A 27,614-nucleotide genomic window follows, 5' to 3' on the forward strand; every position below is an offset into this window, starting at 1 on the left:
CTATCCACCTCTTCACTCAGCACTGTTTACAGGGTACCGAAGCTGAGGATATGACCCCTTTAATATACTAGAACTGTTCCCTGTTCTCATTTAAGTATGTTCTGTTCTGTGCGTGTTTGGCTTCACTGATGCGCTGTGCAGCGTTTTATTTCCTCAGAGGTTGTCATGTTGTGTGTGTGTGATGGGGTGTGGCTGCAGGGGGCTGATGCACTGGTGGAATGCTGCCATTTTTGTCTTTACGTCCCTCCTTTCTTTCATCACCCCATCCCACCTTATCCACTGGTACCCTCCTCCTCCTCCTCCTCCCCCCTCGCTCCTCTCCTTCCATCTCTACCACTTTTTGCCCTCTCAGCAATCTGATCATCCAGCTCTTTGCTCGCCCCTCCTCTTGCATATCTCTCTCTCTCTCTCTCTCTCTCTCTCTCTCTCTCTCTCTCTCTCTCTCCCCCTCCCTCCTTACCCTCATGTCTCCATCCCTTGCTTTTGTGGCCAGACATCAAGGTCAAATCTCTCCTTTCCTCCTCTCCCTTTCTTTTCTTTCCTCCATTGAGCTTTGTCGCTGTTCTCACATTTCTGTCTCTCCACATCGTACCAGATTTAGTTCTGCTTTCTGCCCATCCTCTTCTTGTAATTATTCCAGTAGTAACCGTATTATAATTATGATGGCGTTTTAGTGCCACATTTTTTCTTTTTTAGACTTTGAGAATTGAGTCATAATATTACGAGAATAAAGTCGTAATTTTATGAGGAAAAAAACAATATTATGAGAATAAAGCCATAAAAGTATGACTTTATTCATGTAATGTTATGACTTTATTCTCGTAACGTTACAAGTTTTTTTTTCCTCATAAAATTACGACTTTCTTCTCATAATATTATGACTTTATTCTCGAAGTCTAAAAAAAAAAAACCTGAATGTTGCCCTAAAATGCTGTCATATATAATAAATTTTCCACAAGAAAACACAAGAGGGAGTTAAAGCACAAAGAGGCAAATAATGCATCAGACCTAAAGAATAAGAAAGAACTTTATTAATTCTGAAGGAAATTTAATGGGAATAAACAGTGAAGAAATTCATAATTAAACTAGATCTAGCATGCTGTCCGTGGGGATCCATGGGCTCTAGATTGGGTAGTGTTTATAAATAGGTAGCTGATATTTTTCACAGGTGGTAATAAATAATGTAAAGTTCTATAATGAGTTGGAATGGTGTGTGAGTCCAGAATGTTTTTAGAACCACCTCAACAGTTTTTACAAAAAGAACTCGACCCTTTTATTGCCTGGTAATTGTATAATTTTTTTTAATGTTAATTTACTGTCTTAATGTATTTCGAAATTGTTTAGGTTCTTGTTATCACATATACACTATTATTTTCATTGTTTTTATTATCACTATTATTATATTTTATTTTATTATTGCTTCTCTTTTGTCATTTGATTTTTAAATGGTCCACAATGGAAATAAGTGTTTTCACTTTTTGTCATCCATGTATTTTTTAATGTATTTCCAATTATATTATGTACTTACATTGAACTTACTAAATAAAATCAAGCACGCAGGTGCACTTTTAATATGTAGGTGATTTACCACCCTCTGCTGGAATGGAGTGTGAGTCCAGAATGTAATTATCAATGTCTATTGTTCAGTTTGTTAGCTAATATCCATAGTTCTCTAGAAATATTAGTCATATCAATGTTCTGTTTGGGCAGCATTCATCCTTTACCCAAAATACATAAGCATACCAAATGGCTAATGTCAGTTCTTCCCAGTTTGTCCGTGATCGAAGTTATACACACACACACATAGGCACACAGAGCTTTTTGTCTTTTCTGCATTCTGCTGCAAGCAGGTGCGTTTATTTTTACACACCCACAAACAGAGACTGTTGCAGAAGGCATCAAATCACTGCACTTCTCTCTCATGGTAATAGCAACATGACACTTAACTAAACTGACTAAACCAATTGAACTACAAAAACACAATAAAATAGTAACACTATCAACACTGTTAAACTAATGTTGTCCATTCCGCTGCTCACAATAGCATGTAAAACCTCAAAACCCTGAACTCCCATGGTGCATTGCAGCTCACATTGTTCACTGTTATTTGCTTATGTGGCTAATTTTTTACATAAACATATTAGTCCTGTCAACTTTCCATTTTCGCTACATTCATCTTTGACCCAAAATACATAAGCATACCAAATGGAAAATGTCAGCTCTCCCCAGGTTCACCATGATCTAAGCTATATACACGCACGCGCGCATACAACCCCTGGCAAAAATTATGGAATCACCGGCCTCAGAGGATGTTCATTCAGTTGTTTAATTTTGTAGAAAAAAAGCAGATCACAGACATGACACAAAACTAAAGTCATTTCAAATGGCAACTTTCTGGCTTTAAGAAACACTATAAGAAATCAAGAAAAAAAGATTGTGGCAGTCAGTAACGGTTACTTTTTTAGACCAAGCAGAGGAAAAAAATATGGAATCACTCAATTCTGAGGAAAAAATTATGGAATCACCCTGTAAATTTTCATCCCCCAAATTAACACCTGCATCAAATCAGATCTGCTCATTGACATTGACCCTATGTGTCTTTTTGCAAGGAATGTTTTTGCAGTTTTTGCTGTACGGCAAGATGCATTATCATCTTGAAAAATGATTACATCATCCCCAAACATCCTTTCAATTGTCCAAAATATCAACATAAACCTGTGCATTTATTGATGATGTAATGACAGCCATCTCCCCAGTGCCTTTACCTGACATGCAGCCCCATATCATCAATGACTGTGGAAATTTACATGTTCTCTTCAGGCAGTCATCTTTATGAATCTCATTGGAAAGGCACCAAACAAAAGTTCCAGCATCATCACCTTGCCCAATGCAGATTCGAGATTCATCACTGAATATGACTTTCATCCAGTCATCCACAGTCCACAATTGCTTTTCCTTAGCCCATTGTAACCTTGTTTTTTTCTGTTTAGGTGTTAATGATGCCTTTCGTTTAGCTTTTCTGTATGTAAATCCCATTTCCTTTAGGCGGTTTCTTACAGTTCTGTCACAGACGTTGACTCCAGTTTCCTCCCATTCGTTCCTCATTTGTTTTGTTGTACATTTTTCGATTTTTGAGACATATTGCTTTAAGTTTTCTGTCTTGACGCTTTGATGTCTTCCTTGGTCTACCAGTATGTTTGCCTTTAACAACCTTCCCATGTTGTTTGTATTTGGTCCAGAGTTTAGACACAGCTGACTGTGAACAACCAACATCTTTTGCAACATTGCGTGATGATTTACTCTCTTTTAAGAGTTTGATAATCCTCTCCTTTGTTTCAATTGACATCTCTCGTGTTGGAGCCATGATTCATGTCAGTCCACTTGGTGCAACAGCTCTCCAAGGTGTGATCACTCCTTTTTAGATGCAGACTAACGAGCAGATCTGATATGATGCAGGTGTTAGTTTTGGGGATGAAAATTTACAGGGTGATTCCATAATTTTTTCCTCAGAATTGAGTGATTCCATATTTTTTTCTTCTGCTTGGTCTAAAAAGTAACCGTTACTGACTGCCACAATCTTTTTTTCTTGATTTCTTATAGTGTTTCTTAAAGCCAGAAAGTTGCCATTTGAAATGACTTTAGTTTTGTGTCATGTCTGTGATCTGCTTTTTTTCTACAAAATTAAACAACTGAATGAACATCCTCTGAGGCCGGTGATTCCATAATTTTTGCCAGGGGTTGTACACGCACACAGAGGCCACTTGGCTTTATAATATAGATGGGTATCCATGTACCACCCCTTCAGTGTGTAACACAGATTCATGCAGATGATTTCTTTTTGAATCACTGATGTCGTAATATTCTGCTGTGAGATGCCCTCGATGTTTGATCAAGTCTCTCCTAAATTGAACCACTTTATCCTTGATGAACACACAACCTTTCCACCACCATTAATCCATGTTGGCCCCAAACTGTTTGAGTGAAACCTTGAGTTTAGGCTATTGAGGCCACCCAAGGTCAAAGGTCATTTGACCAACAGAGAGCGGATATAGTCAATTTGGTATATTTATACAGCACCAAATCACAACATAAGGTGCTGCAAGGTGACTGGGTGAAAACTCTTGGCGTTATTTTGTTCATGGCCAGATAGACTGAAAACGATACCTCTGCATGAGAACAGTGCTTTGGTTTCTATAAAGGTCTATGACATAATGTTGATTGATGCAGAAGAAATGATTAACTGTGATGTTATGTTTTAGTTCCCTTCAGAATCAGCGTGTCTGCATTCTGTGGACTTTAATCCATCTCAGGTTTGCTGATCCAGTAGAATGCTCCCTGTGAACTTGAAGACCAGGCAGTAATAGGGCTGGACATATGCTGAGCACAGACAGACGGACGGACGCAAAGCCTTCGCAATATGGCCATCGGGTAAAAAATATAACTGAATTCTGTTGCAGCTAAACGTGTGTATCAGTGATCATTCCAAAATTTGAGAGGATTCAGGTGAAAGAACATGTCTCAGGTGCCAATTTCAAAGATGTCATAAAAATCTGAACGTGTCAACTATTCGAGGTCATAGGGGTCAAATTGAGGCAAAGCGGTCTGATACCGACTTCAATCATTTCCTGTCACATTCTGCGTCTTTTCTGTCTGGCGACTTGACCAACAGGCGTCTGCTCCACAATTTGCCCCAGTCTGGTGTCATTGCGGTCGGGATAGTGAGTCCTGGCACCTGTGGGTCACTCTGCCATTACCGTTTAGTTCTGTTAATGTCATTCTGTCAGTTTGTCCCCTGCAGGGCCTCGCATCTGTGCACACTGATATTCTCTTTTCAGGGAGGGAGGCGGAGATAAAGGATCAGGAATGAGTCACTGCCGGCTGTCTCTAAATGTCAACTTATCAAAAAACATCTGAAACAAATGATGATAGAATTTTTTTGCTCTTCTCCTCTGCTCCCAGTCAGGACTATCAACACGGGATTTTCCAGTCTATTGGCTTTAAGGAGTTCCACGACTACTTGACTGCTCCTGAAAGCATCACCCAGCAGGAGAAGGAAGCCCTGCGAGACAAAGGTCAGAGGAACACCCGCTCAGAGCCGCCCGCGGGAGGTGGATTGGTGATGCGGTTAGTTGATCTGACTTCTATAACACCCTCTTTTTTTTTTCTTTGCTTGTTAACTCACTGTAGGTGTCGAAGCTTTGAAGATGGCGACGAGGCGTTACGCCCGCAGACAGAACAAATGGGTCCGCAGTCGCTTCCTTGAGCGTGAGTGCCCTTGAGCCGCCCCGCTCACAGTGTGTTTGTGCTCCACAGTTCAGTTCCCCAACAATCTGCACTTTGTGTAACAAGATGAGATTCATGCACTCCATTAGACGCACAATAAGCCTCTCATCCAGGGTATTGAGTTGTTTATCCAGGGTGCACAGCCGAGGTTTAATGTGTGTCTACAGATGAGTACAGCAGCACTGGGTTGTTCCTTTTGAAATAGTTAACGTGCGAAACGCTCCTCCTTATCGTTTCTCATTAAATTGGCGCACAAACAACCACACATTTGCAGCAAGCATTCACTTAGTTGGATGGATGTTCATTAAAGCGCATCGTGTGCTCAGGTGGTTCCAAATTAGCACTGGAAGACGGGCAGACGTGCGGGCTGATTTTGTGCTCGCTTCGTTGCCCTTCCACGACTTTAATTATTACCGCTTCCTGCTGAGGAAGGAGGTGGAGCTTGTACAATCAGCTGTGATTGTGGGTGCTGTGAGAAAAAGCTGGTGGTCAGATTTCAACACGTTTAAGTGCAGAGATGATACTTGGAACCAGCGAGCTGCTTTCACGCCGACAATCCTGATCTGCTTTGAAGTTGTCCGTTTCATCTTTTCATTAAGTTCTATGAACTGGTCTTTATGTTGTGAGGTAGATTTTCCTCTGGAATTCGGATATTTTATTCTTAATTATTAGTGAGGGTGTACCCTTGCCTCTCACACCATGTCTGCTGTGATAGGCTACAACCCCCTGAAGAAAATGACTGGTCAAACACCCAGACATGCTTTTGATTCTGTTGTAATCAGTTTGTGCGTCTTGTCTGTTGGTCGTTGGAGGCGCCGCTTGGCCAGTTTCATTCATATTGCCCATTTAAATTCCTAGCAATAAAATCTCTGCATGACATGAATATGACAGTCAAAGGTAAAGGTCAATCAGGGTCAAATCTGAAAGCCTGAGATGAGGTTTGGGTGCTTAAACAAAAAAAATTAACAAATGTATTGAAGGCCTCTTAGGAAATATTTGTTCACATGAGATGATGCACAGAATGTAGAATTCTGAGCAGGGGTGCAGCCAGGGAATTTGGATCCCATGAAAAGAAATTTTACTGGGCTACCCCATATTATTTTGCCAGTATTATAATTGTATTAGGGGCCTCTCTGGGTCCTTGTCAATCATGGGGCCGTAGAATCCTTCTTATTCTCCCCTTTTTCAGCACCCCTGATTCTAAGTGTTGCGTTTTTTTCTGTTTGTGCTCTGTAGTTTGTTACTACAGGAGGATAATTTTTAATTTTTAAATTCTAAATCCCTTATTTGTGCTTAAAAAAAGATCAAATATTTTCTCCCCCAACTCTGTTTTTAAGTTAAATGTCTTATTTCCTGTTAATGGTCTATGCCAGGCAGCATTAGTCATTATTATTATTTTAATACTGTAATTTATAGAAAGTGATGAAGCTCATGTTTATAGTTGTATTCAGAGAAGATTTACAATCAAGAGTTCTTATGTTTAGAGTTTTACAGACGGTCGCTGTATCACATGTTAAAGATGAAGTTACATAAAGATGATGATTTTATTATTGATGGCTGCCCGGCGAGCTCGTTCTTAAATGAAGAAGAATTGAACACTTTCATATTGTGGGGAGGTGATGGTGTAGTGGTTAAGCGTCAGGCTTGTATGGCAGCACCCTGACATCAATGTTTGAGTGTGTCTGTGTGAATGGGTAAATGTGAGACATCATTGTAAAGCGCTTTGAGCTTCTGATGCAGATGGAAACACACTATATAAATGCAGTCCATTTACCAGTAAATAATCTGAAAATCACTTTTTTTTTTTTTTGTAAAAACTTTGACGCAAAGAGAGCGAGAGCGATGCTTTTTAAGTGCATCTGAATCAGCCAACACACTGTCATCTTTCTGATCTGTATGCGGTGTCTTGATGATGTCACCAATGATGTCATGTGGCATTAAAGGATAAAAAAAGTTCACTTTCCACAGTGATTTCAGGTGTATGTGAATCAGCAAATGGGTTTCTCTATGCTGATTTGTATGTGCCGTCATGATGATATCAGTATGTGGCATCATATGATTCAAAACCACATTTTTCTCAGTAACCTTAAAGCCAGAAGAGCTGGAAGGATGATCTGGAGTGCATATAAATCAGAAAATGGAATTTCATATTGTAATGTATATGTGATACCGCAGTGATGTCATCATTTAACATTGTAAAGGTTTGTAGTGACCAGTATACATGTATATATTGTGTGTTTGCAGGATGACTGAAGAACACCTAATTTGATTTTGACCAAGATTCACATCTTGGCATTGGCTTCGTTTATACGTAGTTCTTCCTGGAATGTTGTGTGGATGTCTATCAACATTATTTGAAATTTAGAATGCAAATGCTGTCATGCAGTCATAAAATGATTTATTCCTGTAATTTAGTCAGTTTTTGTGCTGATTGGTGGAAATTAAGTCCAAAATGTATTCTGTGACTTGGAAGTGTTTGTGTCCATCCCCTGACATGTCTACAGAAAAAAGGCTGTAAAAGTGATCATTTATATTCAAATAAAATCCTAATATTTAGTTTGTTCAATTACGTATTTGCTCTGAAATTAGACTGACTGATGTTTTTGTTCAACCCCTTGAATTAAAGCTGAAAATCGACACTATAAAAACATATAATTTCAACTCTGTTGTGTTGATGCACAGAGGCAGAAAAATGTAACCGTCCAAATGGTGTTTAAAAAAAAACCTTTCTTGCAGTGTTAAAGCAATGCAAGGAAACATTTTGGCGCCTATAATTTAATAGAATCATCTTCTGTAACCATAATAGCATCTCTGTGAAAAATGTAGTTGAAAACAATCTTACATTTTGAGATATCTTGGGGTCGGTTGCACAACCTCCAGTCTCATCCAAACTGTGTGGGACAGGTGATGATTTCCCACCCTATTGCAACTCCTGAAACTTCTATAAAAGCTAAATGGTTTTCTGTGTCCCACGCAGACAGCTGTGTCTCTGCCCCAACAGAGAATGCCCTGCAAGTAACCCAGCCTCCTAATCCTGTTAGACCCGAGTGGCTTAGGCCACACCAGCCCCTAAACCTCAACACCACTTTTTCTGACTGCCTACCTCCCCGCTGCATGCCTCTGTTCCTTTACATACGCGTTAATCTTCCTGAAGCTGCCTTTGTGCATGAATGTGTTTGTGGCTGTTGCCTCTGGTCCGTGCATTTAGAGTTCCATTCCATTATCAGTTGAACAAGTTCACGTTCAGTGGATTTGGGAACACAGCGGTCGTCTGCAGTGTCAGTCCTCGCTGTACTGTTAGCAGCGGATAACATCAGCTCGGAACCATTAAAAAGTCTGAAACTCATAAACTCTCACAGCACATACATATGATAGTAAAGCATTGGTTGAAATCATGTTTACCTCTTTGACAATGAAATATATCAAGCAGGATGAATTATCATACCGTTAGGATGAATTCCAGCCCCCCGACCCTTAATTGGATTAAGCCATACGTACAGTTTCAGTTCAGGTGCTAAAATTTGAAGTCCTTCACAACACTTACACATTGTAAGTGCCATAAAACACTGTAGTTGTAAACAGTAGCATAAATAGACAAACACCAAGCACCCATGAAATACGACAGAATGCATTACTCCTCATTCCACTTAGAGTGAACCAGTGTCTTATACCAATATCTTACATCTTGATTTATTTATGCAGCACGGTGACTCAGTATTTAGCACCTCTGCCCCACAGCAAGAAGGTCTGGGGTTCAGTTCCACCCATGCCCAGTTACATTCTGTCTGGAGTTTGCATGTTCTTTTTTGGGTTTCCTCTGGTCACTCCAGTCTCCTCCTACTGTCATGCCCACTAAACATGCTCATTGGGGTCTGCTTCTGTTTCTGCCCCTGACTACGACAACAGCTCCTAGTGGTTGGATTGTGTCTAAATATAATTAGGATGGATTAAATGGAGAGGATGAATTTGGATGTATGTATTACTGTATGTACAATGACAGTAAAGTGTCTTCTTCCTCCTGCAGAATCTTATGTCAACTGGCAAAGTGCTTATAGAACAGACACACAATATGAAAAGGTTCTGTGACCCGTTGACCTCTTCTTTATCCTTGGGAAACAAAATAATTCTGCACTCAGAAAACACAGAGCACAGGGTGGCACATAGGGTTTAGCAAGCTGTATCGGGTAGGAGTGCTGAACCTTTGAAAATGTCACCTCACATGAACAAGAAGAACCCATGAAATGTGACTAAAATTGACGTAATGTAAAATTTTATTTTCTAAATGGAACTCTAGCACAAGCATTCTGAATGGCCTCGAATGTTGTTTTTTGTCCAAACCAGAAAATTCAACATCATATCAGTCAGTTCTCGGGCTGGCATGGTGGCCATTTAATCCAAGATGCAGATCCGTATTGGATCCGCTGTGGTGACCCAGAGCATGAAAAGAGAATCCAAAAGAACTTACTTGAAATAATTCTAGAAGAAAGAGTCAGTAATATTTAGGAGAAAATTGGTTGCAGTTTATTTTCATCTACATTTAAAAGAATGGTAGATTATACAACCCCTGGCAATAATTATGGAATCACCGGCCTCGAAGGATGTTCATTCAGTTGTTTAATTTTGTAGAAAAAAAGCAGATCACAGACATGACACAAAACTAAAGTCATTTCAAATGGCACTCAAACTTTTTGGCTTTAAGAAACACTATAAGAAATCAAGAAAAAAAAAAGTGGCAGTCAGTAACGGTTACTTTTTTAGACCAAGCAGAGGGAAAAAAATATGGACTCATTCAGTTCTGAGGAATAAATTATGGAATCACCCTGTAAATTTTCATCCCCAAAACTAACACCTGCATCAAATCAGATCTGCTCGTTAGTCTGCATCTAAAAAGGAGTGATCACACCTTGGAGAGCTGTTGCACCAAGTGGACTGACATGAATCATGGCTCCAACACGAGAGATGTCAATTGAAACAAAGGAGAGGATTATCAAACTCTTACAAGAGGGTAAATCATCACGCAATGTTGCAAAAGATGTTGGTTGTTCACAGTCAGCTGTGTCTAAACTCTGGACCAAATACAAACAACATGGGAAGGTTGTTAAAGGCAAACATACTGGTAGACCAAGGAAGACATCAAAGCGTCAAAACAGAAAACTTAAAGCAATATGTCTCAAAAATCGAAAATGCACAACAAAACAAATGAGGAACGAATGGGAGGAAACTGGAGTCAACGTCTGTGACCGAACTGTAAGAAACCGCCTAAAGGAAATGGGATTTACATACAGAAAAGCTAAACGAAAGCCATCATTAACACCTAAACAGAAAAAAACAAGGTTACAATGGGCTAAGGAAAAGCAATCGTGGACTGTGGATGACTGGATGAAAGTCATATTCAGTGATGAAGCTTGAATCTGCATTGGGCAAGGTGATGATGCTGAAACTTTTATTTGGTGCCGTTCCAGTGAGATTTATAAAGATGACTGCCTGAAGAGAACATGTAAATTTCCACAGTCATTGATGATATGGGGCTGCATGTCAGGTAAAGGCACTGGGGAGATGGCTGCCATTACATCATCAATAAATGCACAAGTTTACGTTGATATTTTGGACACTTTTATTATCCCATCAATTGAAAGGATGTTTGGGGATGATGAAATCATTTTTCAAGATGATAATGCATCTTGCTATAGAGCAAAAACTGTGAAAACATTCCTTGCAAAAAGACACATAGTGTCATGGTTTGGACGTGGATTGAGGAGCGATCCAGCGTCTGACTGAACCCAGCGTCAAATAACCAGAAGCAGTTCCAAAAGAAACAAGTTTTATTTTTTTCACCTAGTGCTGTACATGAAATACTAAACAAAACTGGTGAGGTGAAGAGGCGGCGCGCTTTCTCAGCGTCTCAACAGATCGGAGCCTGAACGTTTTGGACTCAGGAATTCCGCCGACACCCCCCCAGGTGGCTTTTCCCAGAACTGTACTCTGTGAAGGAGGAACAGAGGTGAGGTTATTCAACACTGTTACCACGAAATATTATTTAGAGGCACACTTATCAGCTACACGTTCAGGTCTGCTTTCGGATTTAGTTCAAAAGGGCTGCTGCTCACAGCTAGTGGAGGATAATCAATCCGTGCGCCACTGCCGTGAGGAGCAGACCAGACAATTTTCACCAATATTTAATTATAGCTGCGCAAAAACGCCAAATTACAATTACAGATAAGCCTTGCAGAATAATCACCTCTGACGTGTGCTGACCGCGTTTGCCTCTCACCCTCGTCCTCCTTCACAGGCGCAATGTCAGAATCTGGAGCGGCCCTCAGCGTCCCCAAACAATCATCACATGGTCGTATTCTCCGGCAATTCAGCCCTAATCACTGCTGGCTTAAATGCAACTCTTCATTTCTTCATTGGCACCAGCTGAGAGTCCTTAGATCTGCACGTGAATGCCACAGGTGTCGTAGATCGTCCTGATAGAGAGCCGCACGTGAGTGCAACAGGTGCAGCAGATCACCGTAACAGAGGTGAGAGACTCTTCTGCAGCACACTCTCCCCAGAGATCAGCCCCAAACCACCTGGGAGGAAAATAAACACAAAAACAGCAAAACAATGCCCAGCCAAATCCCCCAACACACAACACATAGGGTCAATGTCATGGCCTGCAAATAGTCCGGATCTTAATCCAGTTGAAAATCTTTGGTGGAAGTTGAAGAAAATGGTCCATGACAAGGCTCCAACCTGCAAAGCTGATCTGGAAACAGCAATCAGAGAAAGTTGGAGCCAGATTGATGGAGAGTACAGTTTGTCACTCATTAAGTCCATGCCTCAGAGACTGCAAGCTGTTATAAAAGCCAGAGGTGGTGCAACAAAATACTAGTGATGTGTTGGAGCGTTCTTTTGTTTTTCATGATTCCATAATTTTTTCTTCAGAATGGAGTGATTCCATATTTTTTTCCCTCTGCTTGGTCTAAAAAAGTAACCGTTACTGACTGCCATAATTATTTATCCTTATTTCTTATAGTGTTTCTTAAAGCCAGAAAGTTGCCATTTGAAATGACTTTAGTTTTGTGTCATGTCTGTGATCTGCTTTTTTTCTACAAAATTAAACAGGCCAGTGATTCCATAATTTTTGCCAGGGGTTGTAGATAGATCATAGACCATACAATTGTTATCGATCGTGCATGCCAAAATATCTGTACAAACAAACAAAAATCATCATATAGTTAGAAATTTTAGTCAACAACAAAATCTCCTTTGTCTCTCAGGCCATCAGACTGTACAACTTCTCAGTCGGGGAGGAGGAGTAACAGGAAGACAGAGGTCAGGAATGAGAGCAACGGTAGAAGCCAGTAAACCAGTATTGATCGGTATGTCTGGTATTTGTATTATGTATTTGTTTTTATATTGATATTTGCAAACTGTTTTTCTTTTTCTCTTTTGATACTCTGTGTGCTTCTTACCCTGTGTGCTGCTATACAGTGCTGCTGGAACTTCAATTTCTCTGAAGGAGTCTTCCCAAGGGATCAATAAAGTTCCATCTAATCTAATCTAGTGAAATTGAAAACTATAGATAAAAGAATACGTAGCAGTTATTAGCACCCTTTGTATGCCTTTACAGCAGGGGTGGGCAACCATGTGCCATAAAGGGCTGAGACATTGCAGGTTTTCCTTGCTACCAGTCACCTTCACAGGTGATTTCATTAATGTTCAGGTGTCTCAGCAAGTGATTTCATTGATGACCAGGTGTTTATGTGCAGGGGAGAAGATCATCAGCAACCGACCTGGTGAGGTGATTGGTTGCAAGGAAAACCTGCAGTGTCTTGGCCCTCGTTGCCCACCCCTGCTTTACAGTAAATCATCACTTTTACACTCAGTTTGCTTTCGACAAGTCAAGGAGTGAACATACAGTATGAGCTTTTCCAAGGCATGGAATATGTCTTGAGGCAGTGTTGAGGACACTGACTGCTCTAGAAGCCACCAAGAAGACGGCCACGTGTAACCTGACTGTGGCACATAGGTGGTTACAGTATTTTTGAGTGGTGGGGACAGATCGGTTGTTTGCCTGGGTGGTTGCCATCCAGATTCCTAGGTAGTTCTGTGGTGCGGTGGATGTGGCAGCACATAGCACCAGACTTGATTTGTCTTAAATATGTCTTACATCATTTACATCAAACATTAAGAAGTGAACAACATGGTACTGTTTGGTAAATCTGTCTGGAGTAGGCAGTTCTCAGAAACTATGGCCGAGGGAAGCCACCAAGACATCTTAAACAGCTCTGGATGAGTTAGTGGCTTCTGTGGGTGTGATTGGAGAGATTGCATAGTGCAACTTTTGTCCGTTGCGTCAACAACCACAGCTTCATGGTGGAATGGAACGGAGAAGAACGTACATTGACTGGCTTTGCATATGTCCTGGTTTGACCTATAGTCCAGGAATTTTGCTCTTTAATCCGGCCCACGTTTCTGGCCTGCACCTTTTCGTTTTACCCCTTTGTCTTGCTGTGACTGCTGATCTCCTGTTCTCGACTGAGCTCTGTACCAGTGCGCCTCACCTGAGTAGGCTAATCTCCTGAAGCATTACAGCACTGCCAGGAATTTGCAATGACCACACAAGCACTGGCCCCTGTGATTGTGAACACTGGGGCACAGAAGTCAGTGCTGTTAAGGCGCTAAAGGCAGGATGAGGTATGCTGGGTTGTTTGTTGTCTTGGGGTGGGGGAGGGGGTCTTTATGGGACTAGGTCTGTGGGCGAGTGTGTGTGTGTCCATGGGTGTTTGCAGTACGTACAGTAGTGTTCAGAATAATAGTAGTACTATGTGACTAAAAAGATTAATCCAGGTTTTGAGTATATTTCTTATTGTTAGATGGGAAACAAGGTACCAGTAGATTCAGTAGATTCTCACAAATCCAACAAGACCAAGCATTCATGATATGCACACTCTTAAGGCTATGAAATTGGGCTATTAGTAAAAAAAAAAAGTAGAAAGGGGGTGTTCACAATAATAGTAGCATCTGCTGTTGACGCTACAAACTCAAAACTATTATGTTCAAACTGCTTTTTTAGCAATCCTATGAATCACTAAACTAGTATTTAGTTGTATAACCACAGTTTTTCATGATTTCTTCACATCTGTGAGGCATTAATTTTGTTGGTTTGGAACCAGGATTTTGCTCGTTTACTAGTGTGCTTGGGGTCATTGTCTTGTTGAAACACCCATTTCAAGGTCATGTCCTCTTCAGCATAAGGCAACATGACCTCTTCAAGTATTCTGACATATCCAAACTGATCCATGATACCTGGTATGTGATATATAGGCCCAACACCATAGTAGGAGAAACATGCCCATATCATGATGCTTGCACCACCATGCTTCACTGTCTTCACTGTGAACTGTGGCTTGAATTCAGAGTTTGGGGGTCGTCTCACAAACTGTCTGCGGCCCTTGGACCCAAAAAGAACAATTTTACTCTCATCAGTCCACAAAATATTCCTCCATTTCTCTTTAGGCCAGTTGATGTGTTCTTTGGCAAATTGTAACCTCTTCTGCACGTCTTTTATTTAACAGAGGGACTTTGCGGGGGATTCTTGCAAATAAATTAGCTTCACACAGGCATCTTCTAACTGTCACAGCACTTACAGGTAACTCCAGACTGTCTTTGATCATCCTGGAGCTGATCAGTGGGTGAGCCTTTGCCATTCTGGTTATTCTTCTATCCATTTTGATGGTTGTTTTCTGTTTTCTTCCACGTGTCTGTTTTTTTTTGTCCATTTTAAAGCATTGGAGATCATTGTCTTTTTAGTCACATAGCACTACTATTATTCTGAACACTACTGTATGGCCCAGGGGATGAAGCTGTTTGTCAGCCTGCTGGTGTGGGACTTTGTTGACCTGTTTCATCTCCTGGAGGGCAACCGGTCAAGCAGGGGGTGGGCATGGTGTGCCCGAGCACACAGCAACAGGATGTGTCATTTTCCAGGCTGGGCAGAGGGCAGCAGCAGCAGAAGGACAGCAACAGCTTTGCGTTCAAGTTGTTCTTCCTGAGGACACACAGGAAGTGTAGCTGATCCTTCTTAACCAGAGCCCTGATGTTGGAGGTCCAGGAGTGGTCTGTAGAGATGTGGGTGCCCAGAAACCTGAAGGTGGTGACTTGTTTTCACTTGGCTGCACAGAGCAACCCAAGCACACGGAGACTAGTGGGTCAAAGGGGAAGATGGGTCAGGAAGGACAGGAGGCCTCAGTCAGGCAAACATAATGAACTATGACTAGAATATAGATCAAACAAATGTATGTGCTGTGTGATGAGAAGAGGTAGAAACAAAGCATGTGAAGTCACAAATACCTTCTTGTGCTGGATGCTGTTCCACCAGAGTGACTGTTAGTTTGCAGTTCATTAGTATGCTGTGCTGTCCATAGATCAGACCAGTTCAGATTCTAGTAATTTGGCTTGAATTTAAGTTTCTGGATGGAGTGTGACTACAAAATGTGTTGAGATGATTTTCTGTGAAGGGATGTTTCACCAGAGGAGATTCTGTGTTAGAATCAGATTAGGTAATGTCTGGGAGATTGTGCTGGGGCTGCACATCCCTACTTCCACCGCACTATGGAACAGTCTTAGAGTAGGTACTGGATGGCAACCACCCAGGCAAACAACTGGTCCATCTCCAACTCTCGAAAGTAACCATCGGTCTGTCTCAATCAGATAAAATGTGGGCATCCTCTCGGCCTTCTCCAGCTGCTGGGGGTCATGTAGAGGCACCTGTGTGCTACATCATCCACAGGGAAACGTGCCACATGTCCAAACTGTTGATGCTGACATTCCCTCACCAGGCAAGTGATGCTCCTCATCTGAATCTTCCTAAGTAACCATTAATTTGGCACAGATTAATTCCGGCGGCACCTAGGGTGAAGTCCCAAAGTCCAGTCCTCACCTTAAGTCACGGTTTAGCATCCGGGTCTCACAGCCATTCAGTAAGATGGGAAGCCCCAGCATCTTAAAGACTTAGACTTTCATTCTTCAGAAAATATACTGCCATTGGCAAACGCGTCTGTTCAGCAACGTCACAACTCCATAAGCTCTTCCCAGGCGCCTCCTGATCTCAAAGGCAGGGGTCTTGGAGACATGAATTTCACTGCCAAGATAGCCAAATGTCTCTACAAGTGCAGATACACTTCTCATGGTTGAGTAGATAGAAGTTATTGAAAGCCTGGATCTTCGTGTTGATGAAGGACCATTGTAAACCGAGACACTCCTGATTCCTTTCTTAGCTTCTCAAGTGCTACAGTCAGGGTCTCTGCGGATTCTCCAAAGATTCCAGCATTGTCCGTGAAGTCAAGGCCAATAAACCTTATTGCTGGCTTCCACAACTCACAACATCCAGTTCTAGTCCCATCACCCAGGACATCATATGAGTACGGACATCACCAGACAAATGTTTGGACACACTTTCCCGATGATCTACTGATATGGCTAAACGTTGATTCTCATCAGAATGTGGAAGAACCATTAACGCCTTCAGAGGCAGCACGCTGACATTTACACCACTTTGAGCATCTAGATCAGATGGAGAAGAGTTATCAAAATACAGACTATTTACCTTTTAAAGTAATTAGGAGTTAATTTTATTGTATGTGGATATTCCTAGTGCCCTGAAATGTTCTCAAAGACACGCATGAACAACGCCTGCTGTATCCAGGATACACAGGTTTATGGTCGTTTGAGTTGGGCCTCGTGAGTGTTAAGTAACGGGGGTGTTGGTGTCTTGAACAAGCGAGAGGCGGCTGTGTAAAGAGGGAGAGAGGAGTGACACATGGAGAGCTGGGCGATTGCAGAGAGAGACATTAATTTGATCCAGCTGGGCAACAGGTGTGGGCCGAGTTTGCACCCTTGTCTTCCAGCAAAGTGTGTAGCTGTCACATAGAGTATGCACAAACACAGTAACGCAACTCTGCTAATGGAGGTGAAGAAAAACTGGGGTATTGTCACCACAAGGACCTCTTTGTCACCTCTGTGTGTCTGTAGATGATTGACAGGGTTCCATCAAACCAGTTTATCCAGACTTGCTTTTTGTTGTAGTTATTTCTGATGTGATCTAGAAATGTTATAAACAAGAGCAGCGTGTGACTTCTTCCTGTTTATTTACTGTACTGTTGCCATTTACTCACATTTGAACAGCAGCTTGTTCATGGCGGGAATATACAGCCGTCATGGCAGCTCTGACGTTGGTAGTATGATTCAAAGACACCTGACAAAAAAAAGAACTTTGAGCATAAAATGTTTGTGGAAAATATTTCCCTTTGAAAATGAATAGAATAGAGTAGTCAGGTAGTCAGGGTACAGTGAAATTGGGGGTGCTCTGACTGAGCTACCATATATCACAAAAAAGAAAAAAGATATCTTATACACCACAAAAAATGTTTAAATATGAAATCTGTATTGTATATTGAGATATACTGTGTAGTAGTGCAAAAAAAGATGGACATGTATATGAATGGAAACATGAATAAAGTGGCTGTAAACATTTAGGGCGGTGATTGCGAAACATTGGGGGCACATTTAGGGTGGTGATTTGAACGCTGGCGCACAGAAGGTGTTAAGGTGCTAAAGGCAGGAGGAGGTAGGTTGTATTGTTTCTTGTCGGAGGGGGTGTCTTTATGGGAGTAAGTCTGTGGGCGAGTGTGTGTGTATCCATAGGTGTTTGCAGTATGTATGGCCCAGGGGCTGAAGCTGTTTGTCAGCCTGCTGGTGTGGGACTTTGTTGACCTGTAGCGTCTCCCTGGGGGCAACCAGTCAAGCAGGGGGTGGGCAGGTTGTGCCCGAGCACACAGCAGCATGACGAGCACAACAGTCAGATATGACGTTTGGTTCCAGGCTGGGCAGAGGGCAACAGCAGCAGAAGGCCAGCATCAGCTTCGTGTTCAGGTTGTTCTTCCTGAGGACATGCAGAAAGTGTAGCCGCTGCTGATCCTTCTTAACCAGAGCCCTGATGTTGGAGGTCCAGGAGTGGTTTGCAGAGATGTAGGTGCCCAGAAACATGAAGGTGGTGACTTGTTTTCACTTGGAGATGCCAGTTTGGCACAAGTTTTACACCGGATGCTCTTCCTGACGCAACTTCACATTGCATGGAGAAGTGTGGAAGGGGTGGGGTTTGAACCAGGAACCTTCTGCACTGAAACCAAGCACACTAACCACTTGGCCAACACCCCTGCCACCTCTCGATATCTATCCAGGTAACATTCCCACAAAGTCTGAAGGAAATCTGTCCAGCTGTTTTTGAGTTATCTTGTCCACACATACACACCAGTGAAAACACTACGGTGCTGTCAGCGCTTCACTGAATCGTATTGCGTTGGATAAACAGGAGGTTCACTGGTCCTCCCCTGTATCTGTCAGGAGTCAGGACCCAAAGTTTCAGAGATCAATACGCAGTAGTCTTAATGGAGTTACTTGCTGACCTTTTGATGACCTACTCAGAGACTGATTGACCCCCCCTCCCCCCAAAAAAAAAACTATGACTGTGAGTTACTGTATTGTAGAGAGACAAAGAATTGTAGGTGATCACATTTCCAGAGAGAAAGAAAGAGGTGAGGGAGCCAAAATGTGGAAGAGGAACTAAAAAAAAAAAGAGGAAGGAGGCTGTTTAATTAATACAAGCAGCTGTCCTGTTTCAGCGTGGACGGCAGCCAAAGGAGCGCGGCTGGACAACCACAGCCAAGCCGGCGGTTTACGTTTTATAGCAAAGCACACATCCTCACACCACAAACACAAGAGGAACACAGCAAATGGCTCTCGGCCCATTTGTTACAACAGGTGGACTCTTGTTTCATCAGGCAGCTGCCGACAGGAGGTGAGCTTTCATGTTAGCAGAGCAATCCCCCCCCCCCCGCACCCCCCAAAACCGGCGCACGCACAGTTTGTGTCATATCCACGTCCGAGCTGCAGTGCCAACCGCCGCGCCGTTTGTCCTGTCCGACGTTTCTTATCCGCTTCCATTCACCGTGGAGTGGATTAGCGGGGTTAAATTTCACCGAGATCTCAAACAAGATTAGGGCTGGTTGAGCGCCGTCCAGCATCTAGTTACCCGCCGTATCTGGCCTTTATTTACCAAGTCTGCCCAGTGGGAGGCTGGAGTGGAGGGAGATAAAAGGACAGTGTAATGGGTGAGATGGTGGCAACAGGAGGGCAGCTGGGGCGGTATCAGCTGTGCATCTAGTGCGAGCGTGCCAGGTGACGCTTGCCACAACCACCTGCCGTGCCCAAAATGTGCCCCAAACACAGGCTCCCTACAACACAAAAGAGGCACAATAGCCATGCCAGTGAAACATGAGCCTTTGATGAACAGTAACTACTGCTTAAAAAAAGGCAAACTGACTGCACAATTGTGTACTGTATATAAACACACACGCACACACATGGACGTGAACACAGCCACATGGTGCAGGTGTTTCATTCAGCACGCCAGCCTCCCGCAGGAAGTACATAAAATGCATCGTATGATTGAGTGTTTGACGGTAATCAAAGCCATAAACATGAAAGTATTGACCAGACGGTGATGCAGTGAAATGTAGCTTTTTGCTGAAATCTAGGTTGCAGTTTGAATGAATGAATGAATTTATTTATTCAGCACACACACTCAAAAATACCAAAAAAAAAAAACTGTCATAAAGAAAACAGTTTAACAACGTGGCCATGTGCCCGAAATGGTGTAAGCAAAAGCAAAAGCTTATAACCGCCCACCCCTTTAACCATAAAAATAAAAAATGTACATATAAATATACATATACCCATGATAACAAATACAAAGTATAAATTATTCGCTGAACTGAAATTTAAAAACACATCCATGCAGTTTGACTTTCTTGTGCACGCGGACGTTCCTGAGGTTGGTCCCACGTGGCTGCGGCGCAGTAACGTCAGTCACCTCTCTGCTTTGTGTGTCAAAGAGATTAAGCCATAATTGAGTTGGCTGTGTGTGTCTTGGAGGTTAATGGGATTTAATTGTGTGTGTGTATTATACTGAAACACACCTCACATGCAAAATTCGTACCTGGTTAAACCAGCTTCAGCCTTTGTGGTCTGTTGGCTTTGATAGTGTGTTTTGAGTACAGACAAATAACACTTTGTATCCCTGAAATGATTTTGTTTCTTGGTAATTCAGTCATTTAACTTAATGGGAAGCTAGAATAAGACCAAATTTTGCTATTATTGTAATTCCGTTATTGTAGAATTGCCCTGATGTTACCAAACTCTCACAAACTTTGTTGATTATGATTTTGACAGCTTGGACCCAGAGTCTTAAAAGGATTTAAGGATTCCTGATCATTAGGAGACAGTTATCAACATTTTAGTTTTCAATGAACTTCATGATATACAGTAGTGTTCAGAATAATAGTAGTACTATGTGACTAAAAAAATTAATCCAGGTTTTGAGTATATTTCTTATTGTTACATGGGAAACAAGGTACCAGTAGATTCAGTAGATTCTCACAAATCCAACAAGACCAAGCATTCATGATATGCACACTCTTAAGGCTATGAAATTGGGCTATTAGTAAAAAAAAAAGTAGAAAAGGGGGTGTTCACAATAATACTAGCATCTGCTGTTGACGCTACAAAATCAAAACTGTTATGTTCAAACTGCTTTTTTAGCAATCCTGTGAATCACTAAACTAGTATTTGGTTGTATAACCACAGTTTTTCATGATTTCTTCACATCTGCCAGGCATTAATTTTGTTGGTTTGGAACCAAGATTTTGCTTGTTTACTAGTGTGCTTGGGGTCATTGTCTTGTTGAAACACCCATTTCAAGGGCATGTCCTCTTCAGCATAAGGCAACATGACCTCTTCAAGTATTTTGACATATCCAAACTGATCCATGATACCTGGTATGCGATATATAGGCCCAACACCATAGTAGGAGAAACATGCCCATATCATGATGCTTGCACCACCATGCTTCAGTGTCTTCACTGTGAACTGTGGCTTGAATTCAGAGTTTGGGGGTCGTCTTACAAACTGTCTGCGGCCCTTGGACCCAAAAAGAACAATTTTACTCTCATCAGTCCACAAAATATTCCTCCATTTCTCTTTAGGCCAGTTGACGTGTTCTTTGGCAAATTGTAACCTCTTCTGCACGTCTTTTATTTAACAGAGGGACTTTGCGGGGGATTCTTGCAAATAAATTAGCTTCACACAGGCGTCTTCTGTCACAGCACTTACAGGTAACTCCAGACTGTCTTTGATCATCCAGGAGCTGATCAGTGGGTGAGCCTTTGCCATTCTGGTTATTCTTCTATCCATTTTGATGGTTGTTTTCCGTTTTCTTCCACGCATCTTTTTTTTTTTTTTTTTTTGACCATTTTAAAGCATTGGAGATCATTGTAGATGAACAGCCTATAATTTTTTGCACCTGCATATAAGTTTTCCCCTCTCCAATCAACTTTTTAATCAAACTACGCTGTTCTTCTGAACAATGTCTTGAACGTCCCATTTTCCTCAGGCTTTCAAAGAGAAAAACATGTTCAACAGGTGCTGGCTTCATCCTTAAATAGGGGACACCTGATTCACACCTGTTTGTTCCACAAAATTGATGAACTCACTGACTGAATGCCACACTACTATTATTGTGAACACCCCCTTTTCTACTTTTTTTTTTACTAATAGCCCAATTTCATAGCCTTAAGAGTGTGCATATCATGAATGCTTGGTCTTGTTGGATTTGTGAGAATCTACTGAATCTACTGGTACCTTGTTTCCCATGTAACAATAAGAAATATACTCAAAACCTGGATTAATCTTTTTAGTCACATAGCACTACTATTATTCTGAACACTACTGTATGTCATGCTGTAACAATGTACTTTTTTTTTTGTCTGTCTGTCTCTGGACATAATTGTTCCAAGTGGATTTTTTACATATATATATATATATATATATATATATATATATACACACTCAACAAAAATATAAACGCAACACTTTTGGTTTTGCTCCCATTTTGTATGAGATGAACTCAAAGATCTAAAACTTTTTCCACATACACAATATCACCATTTCCCTCAAATATTGTTCACAAACCAGTCTAAATCTGTGGTAGTGAGCACTTCTCCTTTGCTGAGATAATCCATCCCACCTCACATGTGTGCCATATCAAGATGCTGATTAGACACCATGATTAGTGCACAGGTGTGCCTTAGACTGTCCACAATAAAAGGCCACTCTGAAAGGTGCAGTTTTATCACACAGCACAATGCCACAGATGTTGCAAGATTTGAGGGAGCGTGCAATTGGCATGCTGACAGCAGGAATGTCAACCAGAGCTGTTGCTCGTGTATTGAATGTTCATTTCTCTACCATAAGCCGTCTCCAAAGGCATTTCAGAGAATTTGGCAGTACATCCAACCAGCCTCACAACCGCAGACCACGTGTAACCACACCAGCCCAGGACCTCCACATCCAGCATGTTCACCTCCAAGATCATCTGAGACCAGCCACTCGGACAGCTGCTGAAACAATCGGTTTGCATAACCAAAGAATTTCTGCACAAACTGTCAGAAACCGTCTCAGGGAAGCTCATCTGCATGCTCGTCATCCTCATCGGGGTCTCGACCTGACTCCAGTTCGTCGTCGTAACCAACTTGAGTGGGCAAATGCTCACATTCGCTGGTGTTTGGCACGTTGGAGAGGTGTTCTCTTCACGGATGAATCCCGGTTCACACTGTTCAGGGCAGATGGCAGACAGCGTGTGTGGCGTCGTGTGGGTGAGCGGTTTTCTGATGTCAATGTTGTGGATCGAGTGGCCCATGGTGGCGGTGGGGTTATGGTATGGGCAGGCGTCTGTTATGGACGAAGAATACAGGTGCATTTTATTGATGGCATTTTGAATGCACAGAGATACCGTGACGAGATCCTGAGGCCCATTGTTGTGCCATACATCCAAGAACATCACCTCATGTTGCAGCAGGATAATGCACGGCCCCATGTTGCAAGGATCTGTACACAATTCTTGGAAGCTGAAAATGTCCCAGTTCTTGCATGACCGGCATACTCACCGGACATGTCACCCATAGAGCATGTTTGGGATGCTCTGGACCGGCGTATACGACAGCGTGTACCAGTTCCTGCCAATATCCAGCAACTTCGCACAGCCATTGAAGAGTGGACCAACATTCCACAGGCCACAATTGACAACCTGATCAACTCTATGCGAAGGAGATGTGTTGCACTGCATGAGGCAAATGGTGGTCACACCAGATACTGACTGGTATCCCCCCCCCAATAAAACAAAACTGCACCTTTCAGAGTGGCCTTTTATTGTGGGCAGTCTAAGGCACACCTGTGCACTAATCATGGTGTCTAATCAGCATCTTGATATGGCACACCTGTGAGGTGGGATGGATTATCTCAGCAAAGGAGAAGTGCTCACTATCACAGATTTAGACTGGTTTGTGAACAATATTTGAGGGAAATGGTGATATTGTGTATGTTGAAAAAGTTTTAGATCTTTGAGTTCATCTCATACAAAATGGGAGCAAAACCAAAAGTGTTGCGTTTATATTTTTGTTGAGTGTGTGTGTGTGTGTGTGTGTGTGTATATATATATATATATATATATATATATATATATATACACACACTTTTGCTTGCCTCTACTGGTGGTTGGCTCTCACTGCGGTATTGTCTCACTTCCTGTTCCGGAGCACAGCGGTGTTTTGCTGTATCTGTTAGCTGTTTAATCTGCGCAGTTAGATTGATCTAGTTAACTAGATAACGATTTGTTTCACAGTGTAATCTTCACGTGCCTTAACTAAAGCACTCCCTCTGCTGAATCACCTCTAAATTATTTACACATTATTCACTTTGTGTGTTTTTAGGAATCCGCTAGCTTAGCGCAGCTACTGGCTCTTAGCCGGTTTAGCATGGCGGCTTCTCCTGTCTCTCCCGCACTTTTCTGCTCTGGGTGTGAAATGTTTAGTTATTCCTCGGCCTCCTTTAGCAGTAATGGTACTTGTAATAAGTGTAGCTTATTCGTAGCTTTGGAGGCCAGGCTGGGCGAATTGGAGACTCGGCTTCGCACCGTGGAAAATTCTACACCTAGCCAGGCCCCTGTAGTCGGTGCGGACCAAGGTAGCTTAGCCGCCGTTAGTTTCCCTCTGGCAGATCCCGAGCATCCGGGAAAGCAGGCCGACTGGGTGACTGTGAGGAGGAAGCGTAGTTCTAAACAGAAGCCCCGTGTACACCGCCAACCCGTTCACATTTCTAACTGTTTTTCCCCATTCGGCGACACACCCGCCGAGGATCAAACTCTGGTTATTGGCGACTCTGTTTTGAGAAATGTGAAGTTAGCGACACCAGCAACCATAGTCAATTGTCTTCCGGGGGCCAGAGCAGGCGACATTGAAGGAAATTTGAAACTGCTGGCTAAGGCTAAGCGTAAATTTGGTAAGATTGTAATTCACGTCGGCAATAATGACACCCGGTTACGCCAATCGGAGGTCACTAAAATTAACATTGAATCGGTGTGTAACTTTGCAAAAACAATGTCGGACTCTGTAGTTTTCTCTGGGCCCCTCCCCAATCGGACCGGGAGTGAAATGTTTAGCCGCATGTTCTCCTTGAATTGCTGGCTGTCTGAGTGGTGTCCAAAAAATGAGGTGGGCTTCATAGATAATTGGCAAAGCTTCTGGGGAAAACCTGGTCTTGTTAGGAGAGACGGCATCCATCCCACTTTGGATGGAGCAGCTCTCATTTCTAGAAATCTGTCCAATTTTCTTAAATCCTGATTACAGCAGGATGAATGTTAGTTTAAATGAGTCAACACCCCCGAGTCACACTAACTGCCAGAATGCTCGTAGCACGGGCCGAGGCGGAGGATTAGCAGCAATCTTCCATTCCAGCTTATTAATTAATCAAAAACCCAGACAGAGCTTTAATTCATTTGAAAGCTTGACTCTTAGTCTTGTCTATCCAAATTGGAAGTCCCAAAAACCAGTTTTATTTGTTATTAACTATCGTCCACCTGGTCGTTACTGTGAGTTTCTCTGTGAATTTTCAGACCTTTTGTCTGACTTAGTGCTTAGCTCGGATAAGATAATTATAGTGGGCGATTTTAACATCCACACAGATGCTGAGAATGACAGCCTCAACACTGCATTTAATCTATTATTAGACTCAGTTGGCTTTGCTCAAAATGTAAATGAGTCCACCCACCACTTTAATCATATCTTAGATCTTGTTCTGACTTATGGTATGGAAATTGAAGACTTAACAGTATTCCCTGAAAACTCCCTTCTGTCTGATCATTTCTTAATAACATTTACATTTACTCTGATGGACTACCCAGCAGTGGGGAATAAGTTTCATTACACTAGAAGTCTTTCAGAAAGCACTGTAACTAGGTTTAAGGATATGATTCCTTCTTTATGTTCTCTAATGCCATATACCAACACAGTGCAGAGTAGCTACCTAAACTCTGTAAGTGAGATAGAGTATCTCATCAATAGTTTTACATCCTCATTGAAGACAACTTTGGATGCTGTAGCTCCTCTGAAAAAGAGAGCTTTAAATCAGAAGTGCCTGACTCCGTGGTATAACTCACAAACTTGCAGCTTAAAGCAGATAACCCATAAGTTGGAGAGGAAATGGCGTCTCACTAATTTAGAAGATCTTCACTTAGCCTGGAAAAAGAGTCTGTTGCTCTATAAAAAAGCCCTCCGTAAAGCTAGGACATCTTACTACTCATCACTAATTGAAGAAAATAAGAACAACCCCAGGTTTCTTTTCAGCACTGTAGCCAGGCTGACAGAGTCAGAGCTCTATTGAGCCGAGTATTCCTTTAACTTTAACTAGTAATGACTTCATGACTTTCTTTGCTAATAAAAATGAGAAAAAATTATGAGAAAAAATTACTCATAACCATCCCAAAGACGTATCGTTATCTTTGGCTGCTTTCAGTGATGCCGGTATTTGGTTAGACTCTTTCTCTCAGATTGTTCTGTCTGAGTTATTTTCATTAGTTACTTCATCCAAACCATCAACATGTCTATTAGACCCCATTCCTACCAGGCTGCTCAAGGAAGCCCTACCATTATTTAATGCTTCGATCTTAAATATGATCAATCTATCTTTATTAGTTGGCTATGTACCACAGGCTTTTAAGGTGGCAGTAATTAAACCATTACTTAAAAAGCCATCACTTGACCCAGCTATCTTAGCTAATTATAGGCCAATCTCCAACCTTCCTTTTCTCTCAAAAATTCTTGAAAGGGTAGTTGTAAAACAGCTAACTGATCATCTGCAGAGGAATGGTCTATTTGAAGAGTTTCAGTCAGGTTTTAGAATTCATCATAGTACAGAAACAGCATTAGTGAAGGTTACAAATGATCTTCTTATGGCCTCAGACAGTGGACTCATCTCTGTGCTTGTTCTGTTAGACCTCAGTGCTGCTTTTGATACTGTTGACCATAAAATTTTATTACAGAGATTAGAGCATGCCATAGGTATTAAAGGCACTGCGCTGTGGTGGTTTGAATCATATTTATCTAATAGATTACAATTTGTTCATGTAAATGGGGAATCTTCTTCACAGACTAAGGTTAATTATGGAGTTCCACAAGGTTCTGTGCTAGGACCAATTTTATTCACTTTATACATGCTTCCCTTAGGCAGTATTATTAGACGGCATTGCTTAAATTTTCATTGTTACGCAGATGATACCCAGCTTTATCTATCCATGAAGCCAGATGACACACACCAATTAGCTAAACTGCAGGATTGTCTTACAGACATAAAGACATGGATGACCTCTAATTTCCTGCTTTTAAACTCAGATAAAACTGAAGTTATTGTACTTGGCCCCACAAATCTTAGGACTGCTTTTTTGCATTTACGCAATATCTCTAAAATTAGAAAGGTCTTGTCTCAGAGTGATGCTGAAAAACTAATTCATGCATTTATTTCCTCTAGGCTGGACTATTTAAACTCAGATAAAACTGAAGTTATTGTACTTGGCCCCACAAATCTTAGAAACATGGTGTCTAACCAGATCCTTACTCTGGATGGCATTACCCTGACCTCTAGTAATACTGTGAGAAATCTTGGAGTCATTTTTGATCAGGATATGTCATTCAATGCGCATATTAAACAAATATGCAGGACTGCTTTTTTGCATTTGCGCAATATCTCTAAAATTAGAAAGGTCTTGTCTCAGAGTGAAGCTGAAAAACTAATTCATGCATTTATTTCCTCTAGGCTGGACTATTGTAATTCATTATTATCAGGTTGTCCTAAAAGTTCCCTGAAAAGCCTTCAGTTAATTCAAAATGCTGCAGCTAGAG

At 41.7% G+C, this 27,614-nt stretch overlaps 1 protein-coding gene and 1 long non-coding RNA gene across 3 annotated transcripts in view; one reads left to right on the top strand and one right to left on the bottom strand.

Moving 5' to 3' along the window:
- trit1 (tRNA isopentenyltransferase 1) overlaps window positions 1-27,614 on the top strand; it is a 74,735-nt gene that overhangs the window by 39,630 nt on the left and 7,491 nt on the right. For both annotated transcript variants that reach the window (XM_034160942.1, XM_034160943.1), the window contains exons 7-8: window positions 4,960-5,072; window positions 5,188-5,265. In XM_034160942.1, the coding sequence (XP_034016833.1) occupies window positions 4,960-5,072; window positions 5,188-5,265 (191 nt within the window). The remainder of the gene's footprint in view (window positions 1-4,959; window positions 5,073-5,187; window positions 5,266-27,614) is intronic.
- On the bottom strand, window positions 140-13,901 carry LOC117501968. Its single transcript, XR_004558145.1, has 3 exons — window positions 13,768-13,901; window positions 6,004-6,009; window positions 140-152 (listed from the first exon to the last, which is right to left on the bottom strand). It is a non-coding gene; the product is annotated as an uncharacterized LOC117501968 (long non-coding RNA).

Source organism: Thalassophryne amazonica, chromosome 20 (genome assembly GCF_902500255.1).
Source record: "Thalassophryne amazonica chromosome 20, fThaAma1.1, whole genome shotgun sequence".
NCBI classification, from domain to species: domain Eukaryota; kingdom Metazoa; phylum Chordata; class Actinopteri; order Batrachoidiformes; family Batrachoididae; genus Thalassophryne; species Thalassophryne amazonica.